The sequence below is a fragment of the Sus scrofa genome, chromosome 13 (genome assembly GCF_054392235.1).
Source record: "Sus scrofa isolate SSC_HxYL_T2T_F1_AM1 chromosome 13, Sscrofa_HxYL_maternal_Yorkshire_Landrace_v2.0, whole genome shotgun sequence".
NCBI classification, from domain to species: Eukaryota; Metazoa; Chordata; class Mammalia; order Artiodactyla; family Suidae; genus Sus; species Sus scrofa.
In genome coordinates, this window is record NC_139395.1 from 215,722,923 (window position 1) to 215,748,239 (window position 25,317).

At 51.2% G+C, this 25,317-nt stretch overlaps 1 protein-coding gene across 5 annotated transcripts in view; it reads left to right on the plus strand.

Annotated features, from left to right (window-relative positions):
- Window positions 1-97: 97 nt before the first annotated feature.
- Window positions 98-25,317, plus strand: part of SIM2 (SIM bHLH transcription factor 2) — a 50,051-nt gene continuing 24,831 nt past the window's right edge. For 4 of the 5 annotated variants that reach the window (XM_084992132.1, XM_084992134.1, XM_021070968.2 and 1 more), the window contains exons 1-5: window positions 98-934; window positions 9,057-9,139; window positions 12,098-12,187; window positions 18,551-18,659; window positions 24,189-24,274. In XM_084992132.1, the coding sequence (XP_084848258.1) occupies window positions 748-934; window positions 9,057-9,139; window positions 12,098-12,187; window positions 18,551-18,659; window positions 24,189-24,274 (555 nt within the window). In that variant the 5' untranslated portion in view covers window positions 98-747. The remainder of the gene's footprint in view (window positions 935-9,056; window positions 9,140-12,097; window positions 12,188-18,550; window positions 18,660-24,188; window positions 24,275-25,317) is intronic. The other variant, XM_021070967.2, reaches the window with a different exon arrangement.

The following is a 25,317-nucleotide window of genomic DNA, read 5'->3' on the forward strand; positions in this document are numbered from 1 at the left end:
GAGGCGAGATTGGCCGCCCCCGCCCCCGCCGCGGTCCCTCCCCCCTCCCTGCCCCCCCTCCCCGGGCCGCGGCGGCCGAGTGCTCCGCCCGAAGGCGGGTCCGCCATAAACAAACGCCGCTCGGTCGCACGTGGACCGCGGAGCTGCTGCGCCTCGCGACAGATCGCGGGCTCCGGGCGCCCTGCTTCCAGGCACAGGGAACCGCCAGGGAGGGCAGGAGAGCGCTCCCGGGCCGGGCCCCAGCCGCCTCCGCTCCCCTCCCGCTCCATGGCTCCGCAGCCCCCGCCGCCCGTGCCGCCCTCCTGCTCGGAGGGGCCTCGCGGCAGCGGGTACGAACACTCCGTCAAGGACTAAACAGCACGGCCGCCTCCTCGCGGGCCGCTCTTCACCCCCAAGGAAAGCCAAGGCAGCGGAGACAAGAGGAGGGAGGAAGGAAGAGTGAGCGGAGGCAGGCGGGAAGCCGGGGCTCTGCTCTCCGCGGGACAGTCCAGCCCGAAGGAGGCTGCGCCCGGGGCGGCGGCGGGCGGAGCGCGGGGCGGCGCCCGCCGGGTTGCCCAGGGCTCTTGGCCCGCGGCTGCGGAGGAGCGTCTCGGTGCCCTCGGTCGGCCCTGCGCACCTGCCCGCGGCCTGCGCCCCAGACCCATCTGGCCCCCGGCGTCCCCTTCCCCATCACCGCCGCTGCTGCTGGAGCGGGGCTCCGCGGGCCTGGAGCACGGCCGGGTCTAATATGCCCGGAGCGGAGACGCGATGAAGGAGAAGTCCAAGAATGCGGCCAAGACCAGGAGGGAGAAGGAAAATGGCGAGTTTTATGAGCTGGCCAAGCTGCTCCCGCTGCCATCGGCCATCACCTCGCAGCTGGACAAGGCGTCCATCATCCGACTCACCACGAGCTACCTGAAGATGCGCGCAGTCTTTCCCGAAGGTGAGGCCGCAGGTAGGCGGCCGGGAGCGCTAGGGGGCCCAAGCGGGGAGCAGGAGCTGGCCCGGAGGGGCCGCCTGAGCCTCCCGGCCGCTGCCTGGATGTCTGGACAGGCCCTGCCGGGAGCTTCGGCTCCTGCTGGGGAGGGCGGCCGGGGCCTAGCTGCTGGAGCTACCAGACCATCTTCTGGCCCAGGGCTGGCGGGGGGCGTATCAGGAATTGTTCTATGAGCATACGGGTCTGTTCTAGTCTTTCTTCTTTCCTTTCCTCTTTCCCTCTTTTTTCCCTTTCTTCACTTTTTTAACTCTTCCTTCTTTTTCCTCCCTACCTCTCTTTCTGTGGAGGGAAGCATGTGCACCCCAGCCCGGGGGTGAAGGGTGCTTGCTGGCTCCAGCTGGGAGAGTGAAATACACTAGCAGGCCCAGGCCGCGCAGGCCCCAGCGCCCAGCAGAGCACCTGTGGGGGCTTGGGCCTCAGACTTAGGCCTCTCAGGCAGTCTCTTCTCTGCTCGCCTTCCTGGGGGCTGGGGCTCTGGAGGTCAGTGTGGGAGAAACCTACAAATAGATGAGCTGAGATGAGGGGCAGGAGAGAGAGGGAAGCGGTTAGTTTGGAAATGGCAGGCAGGCCTGAGCATAGGCTTCATTTCCAGGTGGCAATTATAAGCCTGGAGGGGCAGGTGCCACGGTGGGCAAAGGTCCCCAGGGCCCACGGGTCCAGCAGGCTCTCAGTGGTCAGACATAGTGGCTCATGGGGTGAGCATATGGCATACCTCCTGTGGGTAACCATGGCTGCCAGGACCAGCACCTCTGAGCAGCAGAACCAGAGGAGGCCTGATCACCACAGTGTCCCTTTTGGTGTCCCTGTGGTTCTGAACCGATCACCTTCCAGCCGTGGTGGTGGCTGCGGCCTGGCAGAAGGGATTGACACTTTCTGGGTCACTCTGCTCTGGGGCCTAATGGGCAGACCCCAAGACCTGCAGGCCGAGGCGCCTCAGAAGCCGGCTCTGGTCTAAGGAGACAACTTCGGCCACAGGGCACAGGAAAGTCACTGCAGCACCATGACAGGTGTCTCTCCAGTGCAGGGCGATCCTAATATTAAGACAGTCCCAGGCCAGGAGATCCATCTGAAGTCAGTAAGCTCACCCTTTTTACTGTGAGTTAAGCTGGTTATCTGTAATTGGCTCTGGGTCATGGAGTTGACCAGACCGTGACACCCTGCCCTTCACACCGCCTCCCGGGTGGAGCTGGGCTGGCTTGTCCCCCAGCACCACTCCAGCTCTGCAGCAGGCCAGGCTGGGGAGCCGAGCACTGCAGGACCGAGGGCAGAGGGGGCCGGAAGCTGTGGCCTGTCTGGCCTGTGACTTCCAACTGCGCTGCTCGGCCAGGCAGGCGCTTTCCTCCCCGGAGGAGGAGCCGGTGACCCAATCGCCAGATCCTGGAGTTCTTAGAAGGGAAAGTTCTTTCTCTTTCCAACCCCGATCAACGCACCAAGGGTCCCCTACTCCCGCTGGTGCCCCTCCCTTTGGGAGTTTCAGTTGCTACTGGTAGGCTCTCCACCAAAGTAGGGGTGATTCCTCTCCTGCTGAAGTTTCAGTGAAAGTTTATAAGGCCTAACGCTCCTTCCCACCCGGGGATGAGAGATAGTAACTGGTTTGCTTGGTGAGCATTTTCTTAATCCGCATGCTACAAAGCAGGTGTGCAGCCCAGACAGGACATAGACCTGCTCTCCTTCCCTCCCACCCCACTGGAAATACAAATCACAAAGAAAGATATCATCAGAAGATTAAGTGATTTTTAAATAAGCCAGAAATTACAAAGTGAGGTCTGGAGAAAAGGGCTAATCGTAAATAAGCTTTTTTTTTTTTAATTTCCGGGAAAGCTGCTAAAAATTGGAAAGTGGTGGGGGTACTGCTCCTATGGGTCTGTTGGTTCCAGCTCTAGAAAGCAAGTCTCCAGGCCAGAATTGTTTGGCCCCGAGTCGGCTGCAGGGGTAGGTTGGCTGCGGTCTGGCCCCTGAGCATCAAGCCCCTGTGCTTTGTTTCTCGTGGTCTGGTTGAGAGGCAGCTGGACGTCTCCTGGGGGTGACCATCGAGGGCTCGGAAAGAGCTGTTTGGCCCTAGGGTTTTGGGAAGAGCCCTGAACTTACGAGGTTCTGATGGATGGGAAATGGCGAGGACCTTGTGATCTTGTCCGCAGCGCTCCTGCCTCGTTGAAGCAGGGAGCAGGGGCGCCGGCCTGGAGGGCGGACCACGGCCTCCGGACTCCTTCCGGCGCTCAGAGGCCTGGGGCCTGCAGCTCCGAAGTCGGTCTGGGATTGGAGCGGAGAGAAGCCAGGTGTCTGGAGCAGAGGAAAAGATGAGTTTTGAAAGACCTCAATTATGCAAAATAACTCGCTTGTCCCTCCAGTAGCTCGGGAGGGCGCAGGGCGGGAGCTCGGAAGCAGCACCCGTCATTGATTGAACCTGTTCTCGGGAGGCTCGGGTGCGCGCCGTGGGGGAGGTGGTGCGGGACTGGGAACGGGCCTGGCGGAGCCACGGGGGTCAGGACGAGGGCAAAAGGGAGGGTTTAGGACCATCCCGGTCCTGCACCGCGGCGGGAGCTCCCGGCTCTACTCCGGCTCCTCGGCGGCGAACGGAAAGATGCCCGAGCGAAACGGATGTGCCAAGCGCAGCCCCGCTGTCCGGTAGCCCGGGAGCAGGCGGGACCCTTGGGTGAAAAAGAATCTAGAAGCCAAGTTAGGACTTCGGGAGTCAGAAAACGAATAGCACGGTCCGAAGGAACCGCGGGGATCGCCAGACCAACCCTGGGTCTTTGAGGAAATTGAGGCCAGAGAGGGGCGGGCGTTTCCCAGGATCCCGCCGGGGGCGCCCGGGCAGGCGGTGGCTGCTGCGGCAGGAAGGCCGCGGTGCCGCCTGAGCTCCAGCTGCGCAGAGGAGGCCTCCGGCCTCGGCCTCGGCTCCTTTCATCCCTCCCGAGAGTGAGCGCCGAGCGGGAAGAGAGAAAGAGGTGCTCGGAGGAGACCCAGCGCAGGGGCAGAGAGGCGACTGGGGCCAAGGTGGACCCTCCGCGGGGCGGCCAGTCCGCAAGCGTGGGCGTCCTGGCAACCTAGACCGCCAGTTCAAGGCTCCGCTCTGCCCCGCTGGGCCTGTCTCCTTGTCTGTAAAATGGGCCCAGTAGCAATTCCATCGCTGTGCAGGGTTCCTGGGATCAGGTGTGAGGAAGCAGGAAGCACAGGTGGAAATCTAACGTGATCTGACCCCAGTGTCTCCTTCCTGTGGGCTCACTGCCTTTCCTGAGCCAGATGAGGCTTAAAAGGTGGCAAGCCCCACTGGGTGGACCTCTGGGATTCACTGCTTGCAGCTACAAGACTGACGGTCTTGCTGTTCCTCACGTTTTCTCCCCTTTAACAGTGGACTGAGAAGTGGGAGGTAGGTGGGCAGGGAAGAGGGCAGGCGAGCAAGGCTGGCTTTGGCAGTGGACCGGGAATTGAAAACTGCCAGTTACCCTGGTCGGGAAGGCCTGGTGCTCACAGGGCTCAGGGAAGCGCTGGGGCCCAGGGTCTCCTTGCCCGCTGCAGTGTGGTTTTCCCTTCAGGAGAGGGGGCGCTTTGGAACCACAGAAGCACCCAGGTGACCATGCCAGGCAGGATGCAGGGCAAGTTCTGCCACTACGGCGCACGGCAGTCATCGCTGGGCCTCAGAAGGTGGGGGTCAGACCTTCAGGATCTCCCTGGCCAATCACCAGGGTCAGGCCCCTTCCCAGGAGCTGGGGTTTCCGTGCTCAGCCCTGGGGCCGAGGGTGGCATCCCCTCGGGGCACTTGTACCAAAAAGGCCAGAGAAGGGACTGGCTCCAGGACCCAGTCCAGGAATGGAGCTTGAAACTGAAGCTGACTCTGGGAAGAGAACAGAGCCCCTCCCCCTCCCCCTCCCGCCACCCACCCTGAGATCCCAGACAGGTGTGGGTGAGAGAGGGGCAAGGACTGTGACACTCATCCAAGGCCATTGACTTCAAAGAGGCAAAAATGTCACTCACACACATTAAGTGGGGTTGCAGGCCTGAATTGTTCCAGGGATTTGTCTGGACCCTTCACACACACACACACACACACACACACACACACCCCTGAGTGTCGAGGACGGGTGGGGAGACTGTCCTGGAAATTGTTGTTGGGAATGGAAATGCTTTGATTTGGAGGGTTTGGTGAAGAGAAACTCCTCACCCTAAGCCGACATGGGGTTACTGATCTGAGGCTTTTCTCTAAAGCAGCCCGAAAGAACGCAGATTTTTGTTTTAAAGTAGACTTATTTTTTAGAACAAAGTGGATTTTTACAACCCTCTCCCCATCTCTCCTTGGAGGCCTGCCAGTCTGTGCGCCCGGTCTGGGAGGGAAAACTCACAGACGGGGAACAGGAAGCCTCTGCACGGGTGATGGGAGTCCAGGGATGCCGGATCCTGGAAGTTGGGGGCAAGGATCTGGAGTGTGGCCACCACCACAGATTCAGTCCCTGGGGGTCAGCACCCAAGACCAGGCCAGGGGTGCTCCCGGAAGCCTTGCTAGGATGGCACTGGCCACGAGCACCTGAGTACCAGCTCAGCCAAAATGCCATCCCATCCTTCAAGGTCTAAGCATCCCATCCCAAGGCGGTAGGATCTCAAGGCGCATCCATCTATGGTCTGAGCATGTAGGACACTGGCCAGCCACCAGGCAGTCCATGGGCTAGAATCCCCTCCCCTCTCCAGACCGGTTGGGCCAAGCCAGGCCTTGTGGGGGTGCCCCTACTTACCACCCCCTTCATACCCCCTTCCTGCCACCACTAGTTTGGAAAATGGTGCAATGGCCAGGTTTTTCAGGGACTCTGGAGACCATGAAGCATTCCAAGACCTGGGAAGTTCTGAAGTGCCACTCAGAACCACTGTCCAAGGTTGCCCTTGGGGAAGTGTAAGAACCACTGTCCATCCTGGAAGTTCTTATCCAAGTCTAGACCCTTCTTGGGATCTGGACCCATTGGTCCCCGGCCACAGTGAGTCCTGCTCCTGGGTCCAGAGGAAGGAGCAAACCCAGATGCCTCCTTCAGTTCTCAATTTGTGTGTACAATCACCTGAGTGGGGCGGCCCTGTCTCACCATTGAGGGAACTCCTCTATAACCTCCCTTTCACTAGGAAATCATCTTATTTGTGTGGTTTAATGTTTCTGGCCTGTGACCTGAACTTGGCTGAGGCCCTGGCACAGCAAGTGCTCAAGAGCTGTTTGTTGACTGACTAACTGAGCACACAGAGAGGAGGGGCCATATTTAGAAGCTTCTGTGATGGGCAGGGCCTGGCAGGGTTTAAGCCAAACAGCCAGCTGAGTGTGGGTACAAGCTGCAGGCCCCCACAAACCCTCAGAGGCGGGGGCGGGGGGAGGGATCCCTGGTTCCCTTTTCCTCTGACCCCCGTCCCCAGTGACCTGGACATCCGAACTGCCAGGAGCAGAGAGTCCCCATGTGATTTCCCTGCTGGCACAGGTAAGGCAAGGGGGACCCCAAGCTCTGGCCAGAAACCCCAGGGCAGGTTTGGACCTCCTCCCCCTGCTCCCCTTCAGTCACTGGGGTGGGAGAGTTCCCAGAATCAAGGGAGATGGACCACCAAGGGCCAATAACTTTGGAGGAGCTTAGCCCAGTCTTTTCTTCTGCTCCTCTAGTTTTTCTAATAAATAAAGCCCTTTGTTAGGTCCAGATAAGGGCTGCATGCCCAGCGCCTCACTTTTCCAGGAGTGTATTTGGCTTTATGATAACAAGATGATTTTTTGTTGTTGTTGCAAAACTTAACCTTAGTCTCTACAGCCAACCCAAAGTAGATTTTTATGGGCCCGGTGAAAAGGCCTTGCCCATAGTGATTTCTAATGGAAGAGCTGGCAGCGCCATCACCCATGAGGTGGCATGGGGGCAGGGACGCTTGAGGGGAACCTTCTTACCACCTTCCCCTCTTGTGCCAGCTCCAACTCTCTGCTGGCAAAGCAGAGGCATCAGGCAATTACAGGAAAAATTATAATGATATAAGAGAAGAGGCTCTCTCGATGTGTCCAGGTATTTGAATCCTACAGAAAATTGTCCTGTGTAGCCAATGCACTTTTGCATGTGGGACCAGAGCTTTGGAAGAAGCCTTTGGAAGACCCAGGTGGGAGAGTCTGGTTGGGGGGTGGGCAGGTTACCCCAGAAGGTGAAGATTTCCCCAGGCCACTCAGCCCCAGACCCTGGGAGGAGCCAAGGCCACAGAGGCCAAAACCAGGGGACGGGCTCAGGAGTGGGGTAAAGGATGGTTACCAGGGCGAGTTTGTCCATGTTCAGACAGCAGAATTCCCGGGTCCCTATTATATTCTGTCTTCATTCAAGCCCCTGAGGCTTTTAAATTTTGGTTCTTTCCATTTCTGGTTAAATGGAGTAAATGCCACCGCCGCCAGGTCGGCCTCTTGGGTGATGGGGAGGAAGGAGCTACATGAGAGCCAGTGGCCCGGTACTAAGGTCACAGTGTGGTCACCCTTGGGAGTGGGAGTGCGGTGGACGGTGATTTCCTAGGGCTAAAGAGATACCTGGGTTCATACCCTGGAGTCTTGGGGGGAGGGGTGATCCTATTTGGGAGATCAGGATATGAGGAAATTAGCCCCTTCTTTGGGGGAGACCGGGATAAGCCGGTAATTCTAGAGCCCAGGAGGAGAACTAGAGCATCCCTTTTTCAGTTGCAAAGTAGAACTTGCCAAGAGAGGGGTCTCCAACGGCTCTGGGAGGAGAGGCTCTCGGTGGGACACCCCGAGTTTTCTGCCTGCTGGGGTCAAGGGCTTCAGAAGCCAGGATGTTCTGGGCACCCCTCCTGGACGGTGGAGAGACCCAGGGTGCCTGTGCGACACTCTCCGCAACCCACTCGTCACCCACCATCAGCTTGGAGGGGCTTTTCGGTCCTGGGAATGATCCTCGGATTCGCTCTGGCTGCTGGTCGGCACTCCCGGGAGCAGCGGGCAGGGCACCGGTCAGACAGGAGGGGAAGCGCCCGCACCAGCGGGACCCACAGCTCACTCCGCGGGGTCGCAGTTCCAATGAGAGGCGCGAGAGCCGGTCTAGTGCCTGGGAGTCGATCCTCACAGGGGGTAGGGATGCTACGACAGCGGTCACCAGACTTTGCCCCTTCGGACCCGGGCTGTGGCGCTCACTGGAGTGGCCCCCAGCGAAAGGACTCCCTGGAGCGGCTTAGATGTTCTCCCAGCTCGGCTTAGAGCCGCAGTCTCACCCGGCTTTCCTGCTTCCTCCCGAGTGTGTAGAGGAAAGCCTGGCATCCCCGGGGTCACAGCAGCCGAGCCGAGGGCGCGGGAGAGGCATGTTCGGCTGAGCGGGGCTGCCTTTCCCCGGTGCGCTTTCTGCAACCCTGGTGGCCTTTGGGGAGGCGCTGGGGAGCACCTGGAGAATTGGGTGGAACAGCTAAGAAGTGGAGGGGCCGTGAGGCTTCAATTATGTGACAACAAATACCTCCCAGTTGCCGTCCAGTCTCTCTCCCCGCCTTCGCCCATCCCCCGCTCCGCCGATGGCGCGTTGGGAGTTGGCCTTCGGGAAGCCCCCAGGTAAAACCCTTCCCAGGCTGTAGCCCTTGGACTTGAGGAGGGTCCGTCTGAGGCATCCATGGTGGCTGGAGAGTCTGGGGGGATTATAGGAGGTTAAAAAGATATTTTTTTTCTTCTTCTTTTTTCAATGCAAGAAGAGCTGCCTCCAGGATGGCCAGGGCTTTAAGTTTGGGCCTCTCTGTCTTTGGGAAAATGCAGAGTTGCTGCCCCACAGGGGAGGGAGGGGAGAAGGGCCCTAGGGGGGATATTTACTGGTCAAATCGATATCGCCGCCGTTTGGCGACGAGGATGGCTGATTTCGAAGCAGATTAGATTACTTTGTGGCATTTCACATCAAACTACAATTTCAGAGCCGTGAGCACGCGGGTGACCCATGGGAGCTGAGGGCCTGGCGGGCTTGGACCCAAGGCCTTGGCGGGAATTTCTCTGGCCTTTTTCTTTTTAATCCAAGGCAAAGGGGCGACAGCGGCGGCCGGCGGGCGGGATACTGGGTGCTGAGGCCTCTCGCTGGGCGCTGCTGTTTACTGGTTTGTGTTATTCCCCGTCCAGGTTTGGGAGACGCGTGGGGACAGCCCAGCCGCGCGGGGCCCCTGGACAGCGTCGCCAAGGAGCTGGGATCGCACTTGCTGCAGGTAGTAGAGCCACCGCCGCCGCCAGTGGCCCTGGCCAGCGCCCGGGTGGGGGGCTCCCTTCGGACCCCGCCACCCCCTCTCCAGGGGTCCTTCCTCCAGGAACCCCGGGCGGCTCCCTGGGCCGCCCCCAGGCTGCAGACGTCTCTGCCAGGCGAGAGGCAGCGACCAGACTCAGGCTCCCCTAATGCCTCTCCGAGGCCGGGACCGGATGTGGATTTTGCTCCACCACTGCAATCTCGGTGGCCTCCCACCAAGCCGGCACCTAACTCACCTTGCCCCCAGCCCCAGCCCCAGGACTCTCTAGCCCAGGAGGGCACCCCTGGGTGTGGTTAAGTCCCTTCCAACCTTACTTCCCTCAGCAAACTTTTATGGAGCACTTGCTCTGTGCCAGGAGCTGACACCAGAGTTGGAGTGATCAGAGTGAGGCAGCTCTAAACGTTTGACAGTTGTGTGTGTGTTTGGAGAGGTTGCAATAGAGGAGAGACAGCATCAGTAATTGAATATTAGCAGTTGACATTTACTGAGTTTACTACCGACCAGAGTCTATTCTAAATCTTACTGTATCACAGCCCTTCACCACCCACCTAGAATGTGTTCTATTTTTAAATCCATTTTTTCAAAGGAAGAGGTTGAGGCACAGAATGGTTAAGCAACCTGCCTGAGGTCACACAGCAAATGGGGGAGCCTTGTTCCACCCGAGAGGTCCTGCAGCCTCCAGGGTCACCTGGCTCACGGAGGAAACCCTTGCCGGGTTTGTGGCCAGCGAGCCGCTTAACGGCCCTGGCCCAGTCATTCAGTCGGCGAGAACGGCCCCCGACCTCGAATTTCTCCCGCGGTGTCTGGGGCTCGGGTATGGGTAACCGTGCGGACGAGCGGCCACTTCCAAGTACGCGGCTGGCGCTAGGTGGGGACAGCAACGCCTCGCGTCTCGGAATCTTTTAAATGCCCTTTACAGAGCCTCATCAACGACCCGATTCATTCCCCCTCCCGTCATTCGTCTCTGCCACCGAAAAATGCCTGCCGAGAGCTATTTTGCATTTCCTCCTTCTATTTTGTGTTTTCTTTAAAAGAAAAAAAAAAGTTGGCTTCAGTACTCTGCGACTGGGGTCAGCGAATCGGCTCCGCGTTTCAAAAAAGCAGATCTTTTGAAAACTCTTTTGCCCCAGATGCCCTACTGTGATTTATTTTTTTAAAAAAATTAAAAATGCGTGCGCCAGGGAAGAGAAGATCCCAGGGATGTATTTGAAACCCGAGGCTTTTCGAACAGAAAGCCAGCGGTGTGGGAGCCGACCGGGTAAACGGCGCTCCTGGAGCCCTTCCCGCGCGCCCAGGGCTCTGCCGTCAAGCCCGCTTCCAGCTCCGTGCGCCGTATTTTGCATGTTTGATGCTGCTGTATATTATAAGTGACACTAATATCGGGGACAACTTAAGTGCCAGGGAGCTCTAGTGAAAACCCCGTGGCAAAGTCAAGCCCACACGTGTCTCCACTGTACATTTCTTTAATTAATTCCGGAGTGTGTCTGTGGATGGGCGGCTTTGCAGTTAATATACATGCGAGAGCATTAGGTCATTTACAGCCAAGAAGGCATACCTGACATTTTCCATTAAGAATATTATTTCTCAAGTTACCACGGGCAATTTTCAGAACTTAATTATGATAACTTTTTCTCTTTTACTCCTATGGTTAGCTGTCTGATACCATTTCATTAAATGTATCTCTTTAATGATTCCGGGGTTAAGCAAGAATGCAAAATGTGCCAAGACGCTGGAAACATTTGAAATTGCTGAATAGTTTTGAAAAGGGGTTTGGTTGGGAAAAGAGTTTGTAGCTGAGTTAGAAAGTCAGGCTTATAATGAAGATGCTGATTTCATCCTCAGCACTGGGAAAGGTAATGATAGCTTAGTTGGCAAAGAAGTTTTTGCAGCAAAACTGTATTTGAGACAGCAGGATGTAAGGATACCTTTCAAGTTTCACTTCTACATTCTTTTTAGGCCCCCCTCCAAAGAGGGGGAGGATTAAGAAAAACCAAAGGTAATCTGGTTTCAATTACATGTTGTAAAAATAGAATTTGTGGCCAGAAATTAATTTGGAATATTTTTTATGGGGGCAACGTTGTGGGTTGTATGGGTCTTTCACCAGCTTTATTGCTTTTCTTTGGTTCTGGTTCTAAAGTATGAATGGGTAAATAAAATGCAGTTTCCTTTCTCAAAAATAATTTAGTGTTCTTATCCGTGCCACACATAATCGTTACCTTTTATTTGTCTTCATTACTTCTTATAATTTTATTTTTTTGAGGGCTAGCCAACTTAGGCAAAAACAGAATATCACTTAGGTAGTTTTCATTTTTCAGAAATTGATACTTTTCCTCCTTGAATTGTGCAAAGGTTGTTTGATCTCTTGCAAATTCCAAGTAATTAATTCTGTAGCCATAGTCTATGTAAAAATAACCTGGTGTTTTATTTTCTGGGGAGTGGTACTGTTCAGAATTTATTATTCAAATGGTACTTAAGGATAACTAGAAATTTGTGGCAAATAAAGCATATGTTCTAGTGGTATAAACGGCTGCCAATTATGACATAAAATGGTCTATACACTGGTAGTTTTTCCCCTAAGTACCATAGAACTCCGGATTTGTGCTAAGTGCTAAAATAACCCCAAACAATAAAGCTACTACGTTTAAAGTGAGCATGATAGGAATTCTCAAATGTTTTGCATGATTTTTGTGATGTGGATGTAAGACTGTTTTTAAAGTGTTTTAAAAGCGTTTGAGAGTCTGGCTGGGGAACTAAACCAACAGCCCTTCTCAAGTACCCCCCCCCCCCCCGCTTCATTTCTGTATTTAATGAATATGCGTTGATGATAATATTTTGCATATTTTTCTGTCCTAGTGACAGTACAACAGTCAGGTTTAATTCTGATGTCTGCTATCTCTTACATTGATGCTTCTTCTTTTACAGACTTTGGATGGATTTGTTTTTGTGGTAGCATCTGATGGCAAAATCATGTATATTTCGGAAACCGCTTCTGTACATTTAGGCTTGTCTCAGGTGGGTACTGTCTAATTTTATGTACAACTAAAATAATAAATTAAGTGTTGGTGGAACTTGACAGCCTTACCCAACTTGAAAATGAGTCTGTCCGAGTGTCTGTTTTTGTATATGGACGTAATCCAAAATTGCAAAATCGTCTCCTTTAGGGCTTTTCTTCTCCGGGTTACATTTCACTTTTTTACTTTCTTTTTCCTCTGGGATTAATGCCTAGTAATATCTTTGCCACAGTCAGCCTTAGTCTGATAGCCTGGACTCCGCTTATACAGTAGAAGCTGTCTGGTGCTAACGAGAGCTTCACAAAGGGAGATTTTTCAGTTCGCATTTGATGGTCTGCACGCGGTATTGTGAGTTGCTATGAAAGCGAGAGAGAGAGAGAGAGAGAGAGAGAGAGAGAGAGAGAGAGAGAGAGAGAGGGAGAGGGGGGGGGGAGGCAGGCTGATATAGAACATAGATTTTATGCAGAATGTGCTTTGGGGAGAGAGAAAAGCGGGGTAGATTTATGAGTGTTCACATGGAATTCAGGGTAATTTTTCCTGAGTTTTTCCAGTTCAGTGGTCGTTTCAGTAAAGCATTTTATATGCTTGTGATAGAAACTCATAAAACTCGGTTTACTACTGTTTTGCCCAGCAAGGTCCTGGTTTCTTTAGAACATTTAGATACTCCCGTTTTTTTTCTGGAATCTTCTAAAAAAGGGTTCGTTCCCCAGAGGAAAGAGGTGCACAAAGCTTTATCTATCCCATCAAGCCAAGGGTTTGGGAGAGAATTTGGCTGCTGTCTGGGCCATGGCAGGTCTGGATGGTGGGGGAGTCTGTTGCCATTCCTATTTCTGATTTAACAAGCACGGATCACGGTCACATTTTAAAAAATACATTTAAGGGCTAAATGCTTCCTTACATTGCGAATTATCAGAGTGCTTTTTTTTTTTTTTTTCGTTACAACTGAAGACGCACTAGAGTTAATTAGATACAGGAAATGGGCTCCCAGGAGGCACATGAATAATCTGTATTGCACCAGCTTCCTCGTGTAGTTAAGCCAAAATAAAACCTGCCGATTAAATTGGCTTGGGTTTTCTCATTGAAAAACAATATTACCAATTTGGAAAGCCACATCTAGTGTATTCCTTTTCTTTTTCTGCCAAGATATTTTTTTGACTTTCCATTTGTTTATACCCTTCTTTTCCAATGGATGTATATCCTCATCCATACCCAAGCAGGTTTCTCTGCCTGTGTGTTTCTTCTGCAGAGTCTTCTAAAGTGGATCACATATGAAAATTGTTGGTATTTTCTTTTCTCTTCTTTTTTATGATACCAGGTCTCCCAGATGAGATTTACTAAGGCTTGACTCTTACATATATGTGGTGCATAGGATTCGTGTACTTGTAGAATGGGAAATACTGTTGGGAAGATGAAATTTACTCTTTTTATATTTTCCAAAGTTATTGTTCTCTGAATTTCCACCTTATTATTTTCTGAATACTTAGAACTATTTAAAACCCTTTCATTGGACCCAGCCTGGTTTCTACTTCTGACTTGATCTGTGGCTGACTGCCTTGGCCAGATTACGTAACTTTTTTAATCATCACTTATAAGACCTTTGATTGATCTTATAATAAGGTCACAAACACGACAAAACTTTTCACATACTTTAAATTAGGTAGAGTCGCTTTCACCGAATATTAAATTTAGAGTTGAGCTCCCTAGCAGTCCATGCAAAAAGGGAATGCATTCAGTTATATGGTTTTCATTGTCTGATAAGGGCAGGTCATTAACCTCACTACACCATAACTTAAATAAAAATATAATGCCTGTTCCACCCCTCTTTCAGGATTGTTGTGAGCAACATACTCAAGTGCCCATTTTGTGATTTATTATCCCAGTTTCATTAGCACTGTCCTTCAGATAGCACAAAAGTTGCTTCAAGTAGCATCCTTTGGTGGGCACATGTTAGGGATTCTTGGTCATGGTGAAGTTCCTGGACCATCCGAAAGCACTGTACCCATACCAGGACATTCCAATTCATCCCATCTGACTGCTCAATCTAGCATCCTACACCTCTGTTATTTGTCTCTTTTAATGTGGGACATGAAAATGATTATTTTGAGCACAGTAATTGGTAATGACCACAAGATTGGCCAGGTAACCAAATATACCTCCTGTTCATGATAAATGCCACAAAAGGAAATCTAGGCAGAATGACAATTTAAATTGTATCCCTTCTGGTCCTAATGCGGACAGAAAACTTTGTGCTTCATAATTTTGAAAGCGGAGGGTGTCATCCACTACCATTTTCCAAGAAGGCTGTATAAGTGTCTTTTGCGTATATGTTGCTGGGAAAAGTGTCTCTTTAAAATAAGTCAAACTGACTGTGTCGAGCAGCTGATTTTTTCCTAATCTCCTGGCGGGACTGTCTCAGTATCAGTCTCCAGCTACAAAAACACTTTCGCACAGACGTGAGCCTGCGTGAGTGTCTGGGGAGTGTTTCGTGGTGAACTGTTTAAATAAGCAACAACACACTTTTCCCTCAAATCAGCCTCCTGTTCACGATTAGCCCTGGAAATCTAGGCAGAAGCACAGTGTGTATTTTTTTCTCTGTCGTCTTAAATAGAAAAGTAAGGTATTGAAAGGAATGTCAAATCCCCAAATCCTCTTTTAAAAAATTTTGTTTGTACTTTTTAGATTATTCCTGTTAGTAACAAATCAGCCAAATATATCAGACATGCAAATTTTATTAAAATAGGCTTCAAGATTTTCTTTAATCACCAGAGGTGAAAGTGTTAATAAAATTTTACCCACTAATCAGAGTAACCTTATATTTTTATTTCTTTATTTATTTATTTTTTGTCTTTTAGCCTTTTCTAGGGCCACTCCCGCAGCATATGGAGGTTCCCAGGCTAGAGTCTAATCAGAGCTGTAGCCGCCAGCCTACGCCACAGCCACAGCAACATGGGATCCAAGCCACATCTGCAGCCTACACCACAGCTCACGGCAATGCTGGATCCTTAATCCACTGAGCAAGGCCAGGGATCGAACCCACAACCTCATGGTTCCTAGTCGGATTCGTTAACCACTGAGCCACGACGGGAACTCTCAGATTAACCTTTTGAACAGATTTTCTGATGAATAAGGACAGTGATGGCTTCTATTTACACAGGGCTCTTCTGTGTTGGAAGTCCTTTCAGTGAGTCTCAGTGACAGCATCTTAAGTAAAATGACATCTTTCACATTAAATCAGGGTTAAACCCTGTGTTAGCAGCTCCTAGGGAACATAAGCTTTCAGGTTTGCCATAATTGTGTGATAATTCATTCCAAAGTGGGTTTATTTTTTTCAATCTACACTAAATAACTTTCTGAATGATCTATTTCAGAATAAAAATAATTCTTCCTGTGTTATAAGCCCATCTGAATTCAAGGCCTTTTTTCAAACTTTTTTCTTTTCTTTTTTTGGCTGCCCTGTGGCATATGGAGTTCCTGGGCCAGGGATCAGATCTAAGCTGCAGTTGTGACCTACACCTCCACTGCGGCAGTGCCGGATCCTTTAACCCACTATGCCCAGCCGGGGATCCAACTTCGTCCTGGTGCTACAGAGATACTGCTGATCCTGTTGCACCACAGTGGGAACTCCATGAACCTTTTTTTTTTTTTTTTTCTTTTAGCAAGTATTGGAATAAGAAGTCTACTTCCTATGAAGGAGAGTATTAGTTTATTTCTGTGTTTGCATTAGTAAAGGCAGCAATCTTTTGCTGTTAGACTTTGGTACCAAAAAATGAATAGTGAACCCAAAAAATGTTGTCTCCACCCACAGTGCACATGTTGGGAAAGAGAGTCAAGCTTCTGCTCGAAAATTCTATTCAGTGTTTGCACACGTTCCTAATACATAATCATTCGTGTAGACAAACGTATCTCCTCGGGAGAGGTAGCCTGGGGAAGCACTCTTTATCCTCCGTGTTTGTCAAATGATTTAACTTCATGGTTTTTTGGTTAACATAATGAACTTATATTTGAAGAAGGAAAAAAGCCCTGCCTACCTGGTGTGTATTTATTTCCTCCGTCATTCTTAAAGTATCCCTGTGGATTAAATTTCCTTACCGAAGTCGCTTATGGCATAGGACATTTAGGTAACGGATATACATTTTCACCTAATACAGATATGGATGAACTAGCTGCTCATGCACTACATAAAGGAGAATGTAATATTTGAGACTGTGGCCGGAAGCACAATCATAAAAATAGCCATGGTGTTGTTTGGGGCCATAAGGCCTAATCCTTTCACTTCTGAAATAAAGAGAAAGAACAGCGTTTAATGTTTGTTGACATAACTTGAACCCTGAAACCCAAACCATCTTATTTTAAAATGCTTAATTTACCATAGTCAGCAAAACACCCAACGCAGGGTAATGGGTGTTTGCAGAGTACTGGGTGACTTTCCCCTTCTGACCCAGAATATATCCATTTAGTGCTGTATTTATCATATGTAGGTTTCTTGGCAGGAAGAAAAGCTATTCAGCAAAACATAAAAAAGCTCTTAGTAGGAAAGCAATTCATTTTGTAGTGAGCCGAGTTTTACAAATACTAAAATACCACATGGAAGGTCTGTTTTAATAAGGTTGATGTATGAGAGCTGGGGAGTTTTATAGCGACAACCATAATTTTTTTTTTTTTTTCTTGGTGAGGTAGCCACATTTCTTTCAACATTCAAAAGCACGAATAGATATGTAAATACAGGAAACATCATGTCAAGCCTAATTTTGAGTCAAGGTCAGCACTGTTTTATCATTCCCAAATTTGTTCTTTAGAAACATTTCCGTTACTTGAAGACAACTTTACTTCCCTGACAGCCTTAGAGGGTTTTAATTGACTCGAGTTTACAGGAAATCAAGCCTTTTAATTCACGGACCTTCACTTTAATTCTCCCAACGTGCGTGATGAGAATGGGATCTTTGAAAACAGATGCAGCCACTTCGGGATTAAAAGACAAATCAGGTCCCTAGGAGCACAGATGCAAGTCTTTTCACAAGGGTGTGAAGGTGTTTCTCTAAAAAGATGTTAGTTACTTTTTTCTAAAAAGGAACTTTGAGCGAACCAGAATTGTCATTTTCCTCTAAAACCCTGGGTAAGGGAGACCTGATCAGCCAACAAAAAATTCTATTTCTTTTTTTTTTTTTCACTTTTTAAAATAAGCCGTTGAAATTGTGAATCAGTTTTTAAAATAGCTCCTGTATTTATTAGCCTCTAACCACCTGTCAGAATGTCTTGGGCCGCCGGCTGGGCTGAGAAAGTTCCCTAAACCCAGCCGCGATTCTGGGCCCCCCAAGGGTAGGTTCACCTACCCTTCCCACCTGGGCCATAGGGCTCCCACTGGACGTGGTAGAAGCACCGTCACTGACCTGGGGTTGGCCGGGAAGGGGGGGTCCCTGATCAACCCTGGGTGTTCTCACTTGCTGTCCTGGTTTGCACTGTTGTATCTATGAAAGGGAACCACCCAGCACTGCTCAGAAGGCGGCACTGTTGGTGGTAATTTCTGGAATATTCTCTATCACTGCTCATCTTCCGCAGGGTGAGGGGGCCCAGGTCCTGAGACTCGCTATCATCCCCGATCTGGGCACTTGTCTTTGGGAGAACAACCAAGTTCTCAAAGTTAGGAACTGAGTCTTCGGGACCCCCATGGAAAGACCGTGGCTGTGGAGAACCCCGTCCTGCAAAGCAGGGTCCTCTTCAGCAGGGTCATGTCCTCCAGGCCTGTGGGGTGACCTCTGCGGGGTGTGTCTGGAAGTGGGTGGTGTCTGAAAGTCGAGGGGAGCAGCCCCAGTCACGTGGCTCTCTGGAGCGGCCCAGACCCTCCCAGAGGTCACAAAGCCACCCCACCGCACCCAAGGGTGGGAGCCAAGGGATTAGCACAGTCACCCTGGACCAGAGACACGTTTCTGGCCACGTGAAAGAGATGCAGCTGCCCCCAAGGCTCCCCGGCTCAGCCCCTGCGTGCATGAGCTGTTCCATCAGGCGCCCTGCTCTGGGTGCGGCTGCAGGTCTCCCGGCGGCCTGTCCTCACAGGTAGCGGGTGAAGGATGGACCTGGCTCCAGCCCGGTTGATGCCACCTCCCGTGTGAAGACTGCTGCCCAGGCCGAGAACGTCCCCCCACCCCACGGCACACCTTTCCCTCCTGCACTGCTTCCTCCTGCTCAGGACTCTCCTGGCCTTGTTGGAAAGTGTGGGAGACTGCTGCGTGCTAATGGAGAAAAGGCAAACATTTCTGGGGGGCGGGGGTTGCAAGCAGAGATCCAATATACCTTGTGTACCTTTCACCTGCACCCCCTCCCCCACGGTCCCAAGAGGCTTCCTGACCCCTCTTCCCTCCCGCGGCAGGTGGAGCTCACCGGCAACAGCATTTACGAGTACATCCATCCCTCCGACCACGACGAGATGACGGCAGTCCTGGCAGCGCACCAGCCTCTTCACCATCATCTGCTCCAAGGTATGTCCTCCAGATGAAAAGAAACCAGAATGGGAGTTCCCCTCGTGGCTCAGTGGTTAATGTATCCGACTAGGAATCATGAGGTTGCAGGTTCGATCCCTGCCCTTGCTCAGTGGGTTAAGGATCCGGCATTGCCATGAGCTGTGGTGTAGGTTGCAGATGCGGCTCGGATCCTGCGTTGCTGTGGCTCTGGAGTAGGCCAGAGGCTACAGCTCCGATTTGACCCCTAGTCTGGGAACTTCCATATGCTGCAGGTATGGCCCTAGAAAAGACAAAAATTAAAATAAAATAAAAAATAAAAAAAAAAGAAAGAAGGGAAGGAAGAAAGAAAAAGAAAGAAAGAAAGAAAGAAAGAAAGAAAGAAAGAAAAGAAAAGAAACCAGAATGAATGCCAGACAATGCTCTTTGCTGAGGGCTTGTTTCCCCTGCTGCCCAGGGCCCTTCCAGCAAACCCACAGCACCTGCCAAGTAGGGGGTTTGATTTAATGCCTCCATCCTTTAAAATAGCACTACTCATCCCCTTCCATGCACCAGAGACTGAGAGGTGCAGGGTAGGAGACAGAGGAAAGTGGTCTAAGATTTCTTCCCTAAGGTCCTCTTAGTTTAGAATTTTAGCGGCACAGGTCTAGACCTGGGCTTCTTATTTATTTGTTTGTTTGTTTGTTTATTGCCATGCCTTTAGCAAGGGGAAGTTCCCAGGGCCAGGGATTGAACCCACACCACATCTGTAACCAGAGCCACAGGAGTGACAATGCCGGATCCTTAACCGGCGGAGACACCAGGGAACTCAGACCTGGGCTGCTTTTTAATTTTTCATTCATTCATTCATTTTTGTCTTTGCCCTCTTCACGAGGAAATTCCCAGGGCCAGGGATGGCACCCACATCACAGCTGTAACCAGAGCCACAGGAGTGGCAATGCCAGATCTTTAATCTGCTGAGCCAACTTGGGCTTCTTAACCAGAGGGTCTGAAGAGAGAACTCAGGGGGGCCATGAAATTGCCTGGGGAAGATTACATCTTTATTCCCTCTAGCTGCAACCTAGCATTTCCTTTGCTTATGGATTGCAGACAGTAAGCCATCCAGCTATCACTAGTACTTGTGGCTTTGCCTGCAACCAAAACCACATTATCTTTATTTCACGTTATAGGTGTTGCAGGTATTTCAAGATATCAGTTATGCCCACCACTGCTTTGAAATTTCAGAAGCTATGAGTCTGCTACAGGATCTCGTTATGTAATGTATTAAAAAAGCAGCATATTTATAACCATATCACCACTCAATAACTGTTTTCCAATACAGTTAATCCCCTTTATAATCTCATATATTTTATTTTATGCCCTTAGAAATATTATCCCGATGATCTGTAGGCTTTGTGCTCTGGTGCAAGTCAGTTAAGAAGCCCTCTGAGGAGTTCCCATCGTGGCGCAGTGGTTAACGAATCCAACTAGGAATCATGAGGTTGCAGGTTCAATCCCTGGCCTTGCTCAGTGAGTTAAGGATCCGGCATTGCCGTGAGCTGTGGTGTAGGTCACAGACGCGGCTCAGATCCCAAGTTTCTGTGGCTCTGGCATAAGATGGTGGCCACAGCTCCGATTAGACCCCTAGCCTGGGAACCTCCATATGCTGTGGGAGCGGCCCTAGAAATGGTAAAAAAAAAAAAAAAAAAAAAAAAGCAGCCCTCATCTTGGAGTTCCCGCTGTGGCACAAAGGGATCGGCAGTGTCTCTGAAGCCCCAGGACAGTGGTTCGATCCCCGGCCCAGCGCAGTGGGTTAAAGGACTGGCATTGCTGTAGCAGGGTTGTAGGTTGTAGCTGCAGCTCTGATCTGATCTTTGGCCTGGAAACACCATAGGCTGCAGGGTGGCCAAAAAAGAAGAGAAAAAAAGAGAGAAAGAAGCCCTGGCCTGGAGGGAAGAGACGCAGGTCCCTCTGGCCAAGCTGGCTCCATCTGGGGAGCCTTCTCCTGACACCATTTAACACGTATTTTTTTATTATTTATTTATTTATTTTTTGTCTTTTTCTAGAGCCACACCAGCGGCATACGGAAGTTCCCAGATTAGGGGTCTAATAGGAGCTATAGCCACTGGCCTACACCACAGCCATAGCAATGCAGGATCCAAGCTGTGTCTTCGACCTACACCGCAGCTCATAGCAACGCTGGATCCTTAACCCACTGAGCAAGGCTTGGGATTGAACCCACAACCTCATGGTTCCTAGTTGGATTCGTTAATCACTGAGCCACAACCAGGACAGGAACTCCCATTTAACACATATTGATGTGGTCCCCACTGCAGTGAGCACCCTGGTAGGACATGGGTGGTATGGCTGTTTGGTGGCCGGTGTGAAACACTGTCTTCACAAAACAAGTTCTTAGAATTGCCATGTGTGCTAGGAAGACATAGAAGAACTGATTCCAGGGGCCCTGGCCTGAAACTCCTTCTGATGGTTCAATGAGACCAACCAGGACTACGGCATCCCCACTTGGCCAAAATTCCCCAGTGAGATAAATTGCCAGAGAAGAAGTGTCAAAAAATAGTGAGAATGGGGTAGCCAGCCACAGAAAAAAAAGCGGGTTCCACTCATGTGGCTTCCTCCTGGGGAGGGTCATTCCCAGGCTGGGAGGAGAGAACACAGACTAGCACACAGTCATCAAGCCCCTTGAGGATCCAGCTATGCAGCCCCCGTTATCTAGTTCCAAAAATAGTCACCATGCATCCACGTAGGAGGGAGCCTGGAACATTGGTTTCTGAGATGAGATGGGGCTTAGCTGTAGCTGTGGCCTCTGATGCTTACGTCCTTAGAGATGGGCTGGTTGCATAAATGAACAGGAATACGACCCTGAAGAAGTAATTTTTAGTTCCTGTTGTAGCACAGTGGAAATGAATCCTGACTAGTATCCATGAGGATGCAGGTTTGATCCCTGGCCTCACTCAGTGGGTTAAGGATCCAGCGTTGCCATGAGCTGTGGTGTAGGTCACAGACATGGCTCAGATCTGGTATTGCTGTGGCTGTGTCTTTAGGCGGCAGCTGTAGCTCCAATTAGACTCCTAGCCTGGGAACCTCCATATGCCGTGGGTGTGGCCCTAAAAAGCAAAAAAAAAAAAGAAGTAATTTTTAACAAAATGAGGGCTAAGGAGAGTACATTGCTTCTGAATCTAATGCTTCCACCATGGAGGTTGCTGGGTTTTTTTTTTTGTTTTTTTGTTTTTGTTTGTTTGTTTTTTGGCCATGCCAGTGGAAGTTTCTCAGCCCAGGGATCCAACCCAAGCCACAGCAGCAATAATGCCAAGTCCTCAACCCCTAGGCCACCAGGGAACTCCCAACTATGGAATTGATTAAAGCTGGACAGAGACAGCTGGAGTCTTAGAGAAGTCCTCAGAACATTGTGTGTGTGTGCGTGTTTATCGAAGTATAGTTGATTCATAACGTTTTGTTAGTTTCAGGTGTACAGAAAAGCCATTCAGTTTTATATAGATACATTCTCTTCAGACTCTTTTCCATTATAGGTTATTACAAGATATTGAATGTGCTGAGTTCCCACTGTGGCTCAGTGGAAATGAACCCAAATAGTATCCATGAGGACATGGGTTCGATCCCTGCCCCTGCTCAGTGGGTTAAGGATTCGGCATTGTCATAAGCTGTGGTATAGGTCACAGACATGGCCCAGATCTGGCATTGCTGTGGCTGTGGTGTGGGCCAGCAGCTACAGCTCTAATTTGATCCCTAGCCTGGGAACTTCCATATGCCACAAGTGGGGCCCTGAAAAGCCAAAAAAAAAAAAAGGATATTGAATGTGTTGTTTTGTTTTAAAAGTTACACCGTGTGTTAACTGCATGGGAGTGGGTTTCTGCCATTAGCTCTGGTTTCATTTCACCTTCCACATCATAGCCTTGAAAAAAGTGTTTAGAAAAAAATGACAGCAAATGAAACTTGGGACTATCGTGAGACCCTTCTAATTTCCGGGGAGGTTAACGTCTGAGGTGGGGGCAACTGTTCAGGAGGAGAATGTCCGGGAGAGGTGGGATCACCCACCGACTCGTTTTCACAGCCAACCAAGTGTGCAGGCTTTGAGGGCCTCACGGGCTCCGTGTTCCCGGGGACTTCTCTCTGCAGAGCTGATTTCCTCTGGCTGAACTGGCCTTGTTGTTTTATGGTAATTGTGGGGGAAATGAACTGTCCCCAGCAGTGGATAGTGAATTCCCAGGGGAGGGTCTGCAGCCCTGCCGCGCCGACCTGCAGAGGGAGCCGCCGGGCAGCCACGTTAATGGGAAGCCTTCTGCCCCAGACCCGGCCTGCTGCGGGGGACTGTGGGTAAACATGGCAGCACCTCCAACCAGGGCCAGGTGTGGCCTCGGAGCCCCTTACCTCCACCTGGCCATGCCCTCGGGGAGGGCCGGAAGGCCTGGCTTCCATTCCTAGCGGTAACCTTTCTTTAAAAATTAATTTATTAACCACCAGCAAATGGCTGTTTATTTCGAGTGGCATGACCTTGCTCTCAGCCCGGGGCGAGGACACTCTGCCATCCATGCCTCAGAGAGCTGGTGTCTGCTCGCTGTGGCGGTGGGTGTCTCCTGAAGTGACATTTGCATTTGCAGGCGTGAGGTCAGAGATATGTGTGTGTGTGTGTGTGTGTGTGTGTGTGTGAGGCCTGCAGGGGGGATGTAGGCAAGGCTCTGGGCCAGGCAGAGAAAGGAGGGTGGGACAGGGGTGCAGAGAGGAGGGGGTGGTCCATCCCAGGCTGTAACTGAGGGCAAAGCTCTGATCTGGGACCCTGTGCCCCATCCCACATTGTGGGGCCACAGTGCCTGTGGCCATAGGTGCCCTGGCAGGAGGGGCCCTGGGACCGGCTCCCTCTGCCAGGGAAAGGCTTGCACTTGACTTTTACTCAGTTGGATGGGCAAAGTTGGAGGCTTCTGAGCTTCCTGGCAGGCTCAGCACCCACCCAAGGCCAGCCAAGGCCATCCTTCTGGTGCCAGGCCTCTCTGTGGCCACCACGAGGGGACCACGGGCTGGTGGGGCTGTGCTGGGTCCTCGCACATCATTCCTATCTTGGCCCCAGGCTGATGTTTCCCAAGTCTTTGCCATGGCTGTGTTTCAGGCTGCCCTTTTCTGGAGCCTGCAGAAGCCACACCAGGACTGGGCCAGTCTCCTCAGACCCCCTTGGGCCTGGCCATCAGCCAAAGCTCTCTGAGTGGGGGTCTGGGCAGACTGGGCCAAGCCCTCTGGCTGCCTGATCCAGTCCTGAGGGCTTTTTTAAAAAATAACAGTTTATTTACAATGTTCTGTCCATTTCTGCTGTATAGCAAGTGGCCCAGTTATACACATAAATACATTCTCCATCATGTTCCATCACAAGTGATTGGCTACAGGTCCCCGTGCTGGCTGGCAGGATCTCACTGCTTCTCCACTCCAAATGCAATCATATGCATCCACTCACCCTGGTCCTGAGGGTTTCTTGAGAGTGTGGGCATGGAGACGGGAGCAGCATCATGGGACAGTCTGCCAACCTAACCTCACTGCTGCTTTCAGAGTATGAGATAGAGAGGTCCTTCTTTCTTCGAATGAAGTGTGTCTTGGCGAAAAGAAACGCTGGCCTGACATGCAGCGGATACAAGGTACCAGGAGCTGCGGGCTTGCAGGTGGGAAGGGGGCATGGGGGGGTGGTCTCCACTGTGCCTTGTATTTTGCTTCAGGCAAAGCACAGGCCCCCGAGTGCTTTAATCTACCTAGAGTAGAACTTTCTAAGGGATGCCGCTCACGGCAAGCGTGAGAGCTGGCGTCTGACAAGGATATTCCCCGAACGCTGCATTTTCATTGTCTGAGACCAGGAATAAACAGGGCCAAGGGCATCATTTGACCTTGGCACCTACAGGTTCTACTTTGCACTCAGGGCAGTCCCACTGGAGCCCCTAGACTTTGTCCAGTTTCAGAAGAAGGAGGTCCTAGCCCATCACCCTGGAACCAGAGGTAGATGGGAGCCTTTCGGAAGGAGAATTTGTGTCAAAGAAGGGGGGTGAAGGGGGGCAGGGTAAGGAGAGAGGGCACAGTTTTGTGCCTTTGTCCTGTCTTTCTGGAATGCCCCTCCCCCTCCTCCCCATCCCAAGGCCTGCCTTCTCCCCAGCCTCCCCTCAGCCCCTCATTTAAGCCTCACTCTTAGCTCTTTGCTTTGGCCTCTTTTTTTCCCCTCTTAAGGCCACAGGTGGAAGTTCCTGGGCCAGGGGGGAAATCAGAGCTGTACCTGAGGCCTGAGCCACAGCCACAGCCACAGCAGATCTGAGCCATATCTGTAACCTGTGCCACAGCTTGTGGCCAACCCCGGATCCTTAACCCACCGATCGAGGCCAGGGATCGAACCCACATCCTTACGGACACTTAACCCACTGAGCCACAATGGAAACTCCTGCTTTGGTCTTTTCCTCACTGTGTTTTGTGGTAGGCAGCCTCCAGCCCTGCCCTGCACCCCATAGACACTCTTCTGGAGTGGACACTTCTTCTGGAGACTTGATCTGCCCCTTATTATGTCCCAACTGCCTGATCTTGAGCAAAACCCATACCTTGTCCTCAGTGTCCCCATCTGTAAAATGGGAGAAGAGACTCCAAGGATTTTAAGATATGTTCCAACTCTACATACCGAGAGTGTGTTCAGGAATCTCAGAGG